Source organism: Micropterus salmoides, unplaced genomic scaffold (assembly GCF_014851395.1).
Source record: "Micropterus salmoides isolate LMB-PRFRI ecotype aquatic unplaced genomic scaffold, ASM1485139v1 Ms_hic_scaffold_17, whole genome shotgun sequence".
NCBI classification, from domain to species: domain Eukaryota; kingdom Metazoa; phylum Chordata; class Actinopteri; order Centrarchiformes; family Centrarchidae; genus Micropterus; species Micropterus salmoides.
In genome coordinates, this window is record NW_024040817.1 from 9439392 (window position 1) to 9448460 (window position 9069).

Here is a 9069-nt window from a genome sequence, read left to right on the forward strand (position 1 = left end):
TGTCGATAAATAATCACCACATCAGTTTGAGACATTAGGGTAAAAATGTTTTTAAAAAACAATCAAAAGACATTGGAAGTCACTTTTGGCCTCTACATTACATTATTACATTGTGGCACCAGTTTGTAACTTCTACAGCACAAAGATTAGTTTACTTTGTGTAACAAAACAGAATCTATTTTTTCTTTTGGAGAAATAAATTTCACTTCTGCTTTTCTCACTTGTCTCAGCTTTAGCTTACCTTCACATGACATATTCACTGTCAGCGGCTGTTATTACCGCTTATCCTTCCTTGAAACCAGAGCTATTCTACTAAAAAATAACACACAGAATTTATTGTTTACTGACATGCTTGCATTACTTATTTCTTCATCAGGTACTAACTGCCATATACCCTGCACCAACCGTTGCACTGGCTACTGGCGTGGTCTCTGTGACAACCATGCCGCCCGCAGTGGCCACCCCAGCCCAGGACGTTATAAACCCCTCCTCTCCGTTGGCGACAGGAGTGCAGGGTTCAGCGGCAGCATCCCCTCAGGCTAACGTTACAATGGATGTGCAGCCGAAGGTGGAGGTGAAGAGGGAGAGCCAGCTGGATGAGGATGGAGGACACGGGTTGCCGAGCTGTGCTGTCAGCTTGTCAGTGGCCACCTGTATGAGTAATGCCACAGCAGGTAATGCTCCACTGGTTTTGTTTGGTTTGGTTTTAAATTTTAGTGTTGGTTTCTTGCTGTTGGATTGAGTTAAAAAAATATTTATCTTATCATTTAGTCAAGTGTGGAGCCCTAAAAATCTTCTGATTGTTGCAGAAGCAGTCTGTTTTTCAGTGAATGTTTTCCAGATTAACATCTTGTGGTGAAAGTGAGCTTTCAGGATTAACGTTACAGTGTGCACCTTTTAAACAGGTGACATAAATGAGGCCAGATGCAGTGTTTTTATATCATTAAGTTTGAAATGATCTTTATCTGCTCCAGTCAAAAAAGAGGAGGACATCTGTCTGCACATTAAAGAAGAAAATCTGAGAGATGGACACAGCAGAGAGACACGAAGTGAGATGGACAGAGAACGAGAGAGAGGGATGAAGGAGAACAGTGAAAAGAAGGGAGGCAGAGAGACAGACAGAGAGGACTACAGCATGGCCGACAGCAGCAAAGAGGTGAGAAAAGCTGGATATCTGCTCCATTCATTCAGTAGTTTCTCTCCTCAAACTAAACATTTCTTGAAGCTTTAGTTGAGGACCTTCAGAGGCCCATTTACATAGTTGTAGGTCTCTTTCTAGACTTTTTGTCTCTTCTTCTCTAAGAGTTTCTCTAAGGAAGTCAGTGAATATTAATGAATTTACAAATGCAAAATAAATATACCAGCAAATCAGACTGTTCAAACCTAGAACTTTCCCGAGAAACAATAATGGATACAGCAAACATGCTAACAATCCGTTCTCCACGTCCTAATAAACTATGGTGAAATAACCTATGACCAATGACTCTGACTTTACCGAAAGTCATGGGAAAGTTAGTTAGTTAGTTAGACTTTATTGTCCCCATGAGGAAATTCCTACATCACATCACAAGGAAGATACACGTAATCACACACCAGACAACATGAAATACAACACAAAGCACATAACAACAACAGTTAAAATCAAAAAACGAGACTTGTCATTCCCCTAGTGACTCATCCTGTTTAGGGCTGCTATGGCTGCGGGTACCAAGCTTTTGTCAAAGCGATGCATTTCTGCACCTCAAGGACGTGTACCTGCGCCCAGAGTGCAGTATAGTGAAATTTGAGTGGGTGTGTGATGCCTTGTTATTGAATTTGCAGTGCATGTGATGGCCTTATAATTGAGCTCTGAGAGGTTGGGTTGGGGGAAACCTATAATCGTGGCAGCTGTGTTGGTTCTGCATATGAGTTTGACCCGGTTTGTGACAGAGAGCTTGCTGAACAATACTTATTTGCTGGTACAAAAGTAGGAGGAGATGGGGAGTGACATAGAGTCCTTTAGGTTTAAGGATGGCTGACTTTCTTATACCGGCTAAGCTGGTGCCATTCATTCTCCTCTGAGAAGGGGGCCGGCTGGTTGGGGTCCGGTGGAAGGTCGGCTCTCAGCTCCTGATTCAAAGTGAGCGAAGAATTAGTTCAGTTTATTGGTGAAAAGTCACAGTGTCTTCCTCAATTGCTCCATTCTGTCTGACCTGATGATGGTGAAGCTGTCCTGGCAGACCTCGGCATCGGAGGCTGACCCATCCAGTCAGGTGTCGGACAGAGTGATGATGCAGGTGTCCCTGAAAGCCCTTTCCAGTCAGCACCGGACATGTAGTAAGTCCATTTTATCCCAGAGTGAGTGGCCTTTTGACAGGATGATGGAGGGCAGATGTGAATTAAATGGACACTTCCTAAATCTGCTGCGGATTCATCCTCGTTTTCCTTCTTTCTTTGGCCGTAGCCCCGATGGTTGGACCACAGCAGGTTTGGTGTTGCACAGCAAGGAGGCCAGGTGTATTAGAAGATTCTTGTAGCTGTAGGTGAATAACCTGCCGCCAGTAACAGACTGTAGTGTGAGGCCGTCACGGATCAACCATATCTTTGCAAGTACTATGATAATCACTTTATAAGGTATGATCATGTTTGATCAGTCCAGGGCGACTAACATTAAATAATCAACAGTGTATGGGCAAATAACACGACGTAGTGCACCAAAACAGTGTAAAGTGTGTGTTTTCACAGCAGAGCATGCTCCAAAGTGAAAAGTTAAGAAGTCGTATGCCAGTGCTGCAGTGGGACCCCGTTTCACCAGTCTGGCTCTCAACTCTCTCGCTCTCTTCCCAGGCTGGACCTCATTCCCCTCCTCCACCACCCTCAGGTTTGGACCCCCCTCCTCCTCCTCCTGCGGAAAGAGAGCCCCCCTCTTCCTCAAAGAAAACCAAGTTCAGACCCCCGCCTCTCAAAAAGACACCCGACTCTCTCGACAAGTAAGTGGAAAAAAATCTGCCATCAAAGGACACGAATCGTTAGCTGAAGGAACTTCACATTAGTTCTTACATTTTTTTATTTAATCAAACATGTCTGTGCGGGTAAAGGGAGCTAAAAGTTTCAGAATTTGCTAAATGACAAACCTGTAAATGAGGAATTGAAAATGAATATAAGACATACATGTTTTGTTATAATTTAAGCCCAGTCACATCTTTGACTGCAAGACAAGCTTTTAGTAAAGCCCAAAGCCATTCCCACTGATCAGGCATTAGTTATGGCTCTCATAGAGTCAGTGCCAAACAAAATACAACAAGTCTGCTTGGTCCTTCTGGCTTTCTGGTTGTTGTAAGACAATGTTCTCTCTATTTTAACAGTTTACATTTTCTCAAGCTGAGACAGCTCATATAACAGTAGCTAATCTTCTGTAATTATGGCGTGAAGCAGCTTGAAGATGAAATACAGCGCCCTGGAGAGGACTCCGTTTGTTGACTTTATTTAACACTGACTTTCACACATAGTGGCATCTAAATCCATTTTTAGTTCCTGACCAAACCTCCAACTTCATAAAATTGTGGTGGAAACTCTTTGTTTACTGAATGTGAGTGGGTGGAGTGCTCACCCTTTATTTTCTTTATATAGACAGGAAGAGAGTGGTGGTGAAGCCACAGAGAGAAAGAGAATAGAGAACTCAGCCCTTAGGCATGAGAAATGTGTACAGATTGAGAGAAAATCCCTTGATATTTTAAACACCGGATTACTGGACTGGGCATTGACATGACCAATTTGTTCTCTGTGTGCAGGGTCTTGTCGGAAACTTACTTTGAGGAGCGTTTTGCTGAGCTTCCAGAGTTTAACCCAGAGGAGGTCCTTCCTTCGCCCACTCTGCAGAGTCTGGCCACCTCACCAAGAGCCATCCTGGGAAGCTACCGCAGGAAGAGACGTAACTCCACCGGTGAGATGCAGAGAGAGAGATGAACAAACAAATATAACATGCAGTGAAATAAATTACATTTATTGACAGAACAACATTTTTGTTATTTGGAGACTTTTTGTCCCATTCCATTTCAAAATGTTTACTGCTATTTCTCCCATTTTTCATTGTTTTTATTACCCTGCCCTATTGTCCTCTCCAAATCCCTGTTACATTTCATCACTCCCTGCTCCTCTACCCTGTCCTCTCTTCCTACATGTCCTCCTTTCTTTTCACTCTGTTATCCCCTTTTCCTCTATATTCCCTTTCTTCATCCTTCACGTCATGTGTCTAGAGCTGGAGCTGACAGCAGAAGACCCCAGCTCCCCTAGGAGGAAGACTCGTCGTCTCTCCAGTTGCAGCTCGGAGCCCAACACCCCCAAGAGCGCCGCCAAGTGTGAGGGAGACATCTTCACCTTTGACAGACCAGGTACGTCAGGTACATCAGGTGCATCAGCTGCAGAACTGCTCCAAAAGGTGAATTGAAAGTGATACGATGTTCTGCTTGTTCAACTAGGTACAGAAGGAGAGGATCTTCTAGGAGATTTGGACAGGGTCCCCTACTCGTCTCTGCGTAGAACTCTGGATCAGCGCCGGACCCTGGTCATGCAGCTGTTTCAGGAACACGGCTTCTTTCCCTCAGGTAAACCACCAGTAGATATAGTACATAATGTCACAGTAATAACTGAAATGGAGATTAAATATTTAACTTTTATTTAACGGGCAAACCTTACTTCAGCTTAAAAGGTCTGTTCCCACATTAATAATAAATACTTTACATTTAGAGAAAATCATTATACTTTCAATCAAGTGCTTTGTAGCAGATTTGTATATATATTTGGTAGCAGATGCAGCCTTAAAGCACCTTAAAGAATATCATTCAGGATTTATGGTAATACCTGTATTGTACAGTTATTATACAGTGTACAGTTGTAACAACTGCTCCATCTACTTGCTCCCTGTGTTAACTCTCTTTCCATCCTGATTCCTTCACCCTCTCCAGCTCAGGCCACCGCTGCCTTCCAGGCACGCTACTCGGACACCTTCCCCACCAAAGTGTGTCTGCAGCTGAAGATCCGTGAAGTCCGTCAGAAGATCATGCAGACGGCCACGCCTGGAACCCTCGAGCTCGGAGGGTCAGCCGAAGCCAACCTCGCCCCGCCCCACAGCTCCTCTTTCAATCAATCTGCCCGGGAGGATGGAGGGGCGGAGCAGCAAGGAGACAAAGGCCGGAGCCCCGAGGAGCCAAAAAGCGAAGGATCCTAAGCTGGAGAGGATGACAAAGTGGAAAAATCAAGGAAAAGTAGAAGAGAGATAGGAGTGTGTCATCCTCGCAGAATGTTCTTGTATGTGTTGAACCAGTACTATGAATGGCTCCTGCAGGATCTGTTCTACTGGCACTAATCTCCACAAGACCTGGGCAGAAACACATATGAATATGGTCACAAATATTCAAACCACTCAAGGTGCGCTTGATTTGTCGAATCAGACATTTTAAAAAAAAAGCCTCAAAAGTGGATGAATCACCTGCAAGTCCTGATGAGTCAAGTGCTTCTTGTAGTATTGTTTCCCTTTTTTTCCAAGTATTCAGAATATTTTCATTTAACACTTTGCCCAGGTCTGCTCTCAGCACATTTGTACAATAGTTTGTAGTTTGACACACAAACTCTGTGGTACACGCTCTCTATGTCTCTGGCACACACACAAACCATGGTGCATATGTAATCTCCAGCATGCACGTGATCCCACATAAACACACACATACACACACACACACACCCTTACCAAATCAGACTGTTACTCTTGGTTGGCAGTCCCCAGGAGCCGCCACCAAGGACCATGACACACAGAGGCACTTTGTCACTTATTGTGCAGATGCAGTTTGCTGTTGCCAGCCAGCCAGCCAGCCCTCAGATGCCATTGACTTGACCTCTTTCTCACCCTTCCACTCCTCAGCACAGTGGTTGGGACACAAATACAACCCCAACGACCTCCACTAATATTCCACAGCCCCTCAATGCTGCAAGACAGACAGCACACACACACACACACACACACACACATACAGTACATACACACACACACAGCGCATGGACACATCTGTGCAGTGTGAGCACTCGTACACAAACATAGTCGAACCCGGTCTGACCAAGCCATTGGCCTGCACAGTTGTTAGTGATTGTAGTGAGAAGAGAAACTGAAAGCATGAAACCTATTCTCTCCTGAAAAACAAAAAGAAGGCAGGAGTTGGGATGTAGTGTGACCAATCTTTGCACCTTCAGTTATTGCCATTATGAAAGACTGAGTCCTCATTGGCGGGAGCTTATTATATATGTCTGTATGTCTGTTGGGGTCCTCTCCCTAAACCCTGTGTGAACAAGCACCGTAAAGAGATTATGTAAAGAGACTATTGGTTGTGAGGCTTTGAAGAATCAGCGTTAAGTTCGACACTGACCGGCTCCCAACAGAGCACAGAGAAAAGGAAGAAGAAGAAACTGGACGATGTTCTTTGGATGGAAGATTTATATTCCTACTAAAGGAAGACAGACAATAATAGTGAATAAGGACAACAACAACATGACAAGCCTACAGAGAGAAAAAGTAGAATTTTAACCAAACTTCTCTGAATCTCCCAGTGGATATAATGTTGCTTTCTCTCGTTATCGTTGCCGTGGAAATAACCAGTTTTACCGTGGCCTGTTTTTCTCTCGTGGCTCTATTGTGTTTCTTCTCCAGCATAAAAAAAATCACAACAAAAAAAAAACTTTGGACAAAGAAGGGGACAAAATCAGTCTGTGGCCCCCCCTACTTTTAATTGTACTTGGGGCGGTTCTCCCCCCCCCCCCCTTCTCTCCTCTACGATTTCTCACCAGACACAGAAGTGGGGGAGAAGGGGCGTTTGTCGTTTTGTAAAACGCAGAAATCAGGTGTTTGCACAATTTGTGCGGCCCTTCTCCTCTGGGACCGCCGCAAGTAAAATCAGGAAAGTATTGTTTTTAGAGATTGTTTTAGTAGAAAAAATAATAACCTTGTTCCGTATGTTATCAACCACCTTTTTCCACCCTTTTGTCCTTCTTGCTTTTTCCCTCCTTTCAACCCCTTTCTCCTCAGTCCTCCCCTCCCTCCTCACCTGTCTCCCTCAACCTCTCAAGTGTTGTTAGAAAGTGCCCTTAAGCACTGGTCCCGGGTCAAGCGCTATGTAGCTCAGGATGGCTCTGGTTAGGGTTAGTTCAGGGAAAGCAGATCCTAGACCAGCCCTGGAAGGCAGTCTCTGGAGCCCTCCCCTCTTCCCTCTCTTCTCGACACTTTATCCTTTCCCATCAAATGGTGCAATAGGACATTTATTTTTTTGGAAATGGGTGGGTTATTCTGTTTTCGGGGGAAGGCTTTGTGCCATAGATATTAAATCCAGTGCAGTGAGTCAGTGAGAGGAATGAGCTGTTGTGATACTATCTTTAACTATGGTATAAAAAAAACAAAAAAGAATCACACAATTATTGTTATTGTTGAAGAGATAGAGGGTATAACTTACTAAAAGTCAAAGACAATTTTTGAATAGCACTTTTTGGCTCTTTGCTTCCTTGGTGAAGAGTGGGGGTAGTTATTATTATGGGTATCTCTTTTGTTTCTCTGTATACAGTTGGTTGTGTGAAAAATATATATATACTGGTATTTGCATATATGTGCATTTAGGTCTGTGTCTGGGTGTGTGTGTATGTTTTGGCACATGCAGGTAGTGTGTTAACACAACCAACCTCCTGTTCTTTCTCCACACAGCAACATTATCAATAGTATATTTTTCATTGTATTCTACATTCTATATTCTACTCTAGAGACAGTATTTTTATAGTCACCATGACTATTTTGTCTGCCATCTTGACTGTTATCAAACCCAGTTGATTCAGGATATATGAAATATATTCAAGATATACAATATATAAATATAAATATATACATATATATATATATAAACACTCACAGGAAATAGAAGACTATCAATTCACATCTCTTTGGGGTTAGGGCTGTAAAGTGTCCATCTGCATGCATGTGCAATCACATACACACATGCACACACACCCACACAGACATATGTGCATACACACACATGTATGCGTGTACACTGTATGATTGTGCTTAAAAATAAACTGTCCTTACTTTGGAGAAGGAAACGTAGGATGAGCGAGGTGAGTGTTATCTCAGAAGCAGGCATGTTGACCATGTGCAATATTTCTAAACAACAAAAAAAACTAAATATTGAAAATATTAAAGATCTAACACAATGTGTTGTGTCCTTGAATTTTTTTTACATTCTTGAATTTCCCATGTTTTATCATTTTTGAATGTTTGAAGAATTTGTAAAATGACCTGAATTTATTGCAATTTCTTCTTGACTTCAAAAAGAAGATGGAAGAGACAAACAAGAATAGTTGCAAATTCATCCTCACTTAGACAAATGTAGCTGTAGACTAATGAATAGGATATACAGATGCAGCCACCTTGACCCACCAGTCAAGTTCCCCAAATATCTGGAACACACATACATCTCCAGCTGGCTTTTATCAAGCCTTGAGAGTGCTTATTGTATTTGAGAAGCCTTTTTAGATTGTGGTCATATTGGGTGAGGGTTGTGCTAAGGTAAGGGCACCTTACCAGAGAGCCTCCCAATAGCAAAAACACTGTGGAAATGACCAGCCCAAATCACAAAAAAAAAAGAAACCTTCACCAGTCGATGTTCGTATGTTGTTTTCCACAAGCATAATCCCACATAAACACACACACATAGCATATTATCACATCGCAAATTATGTTGAAAAATATTAGAGAAAAGGCCTTTCATTTAAAGCCAATCTAGTTTAAGGTTTAAACAGTGTCACAATGCTGAGCCTCCTATTTTAAATAAAGTATTTTCTTTAATTTTTCACATTTGCATTATTGTTACTTTTATTATAATTTTACAAGCAATAGAAGTACTAAGGTTACTAAGTGCTTCATGTCCTAGCTGCACTAATCTGTAATATAAAAATATTCTCTGTACTATCAGTTAACTGACAGGGTGAATTCAATGACTTACGACTTATGACAATAAATACAAAAATGTTCAGCCTTCCTCTTTATAGTAATATATACTT

General features: G+C 42.4%; 1 protein-coding gene across 6 annotated transcripts in view; it reads left to right on the plus strand.

Annotated features, from left to right (window-relative positions):
* The window catches only part of cica (capicua transcriptional repressor a), a 36897-nt gene extending 28675 nt beyond the window's left edge, over positions 1-8222 (plus strand). For 4 of the 6 annotated variants that reach the window (XM_038724252.1, XM_038724255.1, XM_038724254.1 and 1 more), the window contains exons 16-22: positions 377-674; positions 975-1156; positions 2827-2969; positions 3771-3922; positions 4236-4370; positions 4458-4583; positions 4944-8222. In XM_038724252.1, the coding sequence (XP_038580180.1) occupies positions 377-674; positions 975-1156; positions 2827-2969; positions 3771-3922; positions 4236-4370; positions 4458-4583; positions 4944-5206 (1299 nt within the window). In that variant the 3' untranslated portion in view covers positions 5207-8222. Of the gene's footprint in view, positions 1-376; positions 675-974; positions 1157-2207; positions 2804-2826; positions 2970-3770; positions 3923-4235; positions 4371-4457; positions 4584-4943 lie in introns of those variants that run through there. The other 2 variants (XM_038724257.1, XM_038724256.1) reach the window with 2 other exon arrangements.
* The last annotated feature ends 847 nt before the right edge of the window (positions 8223-9069 follow it).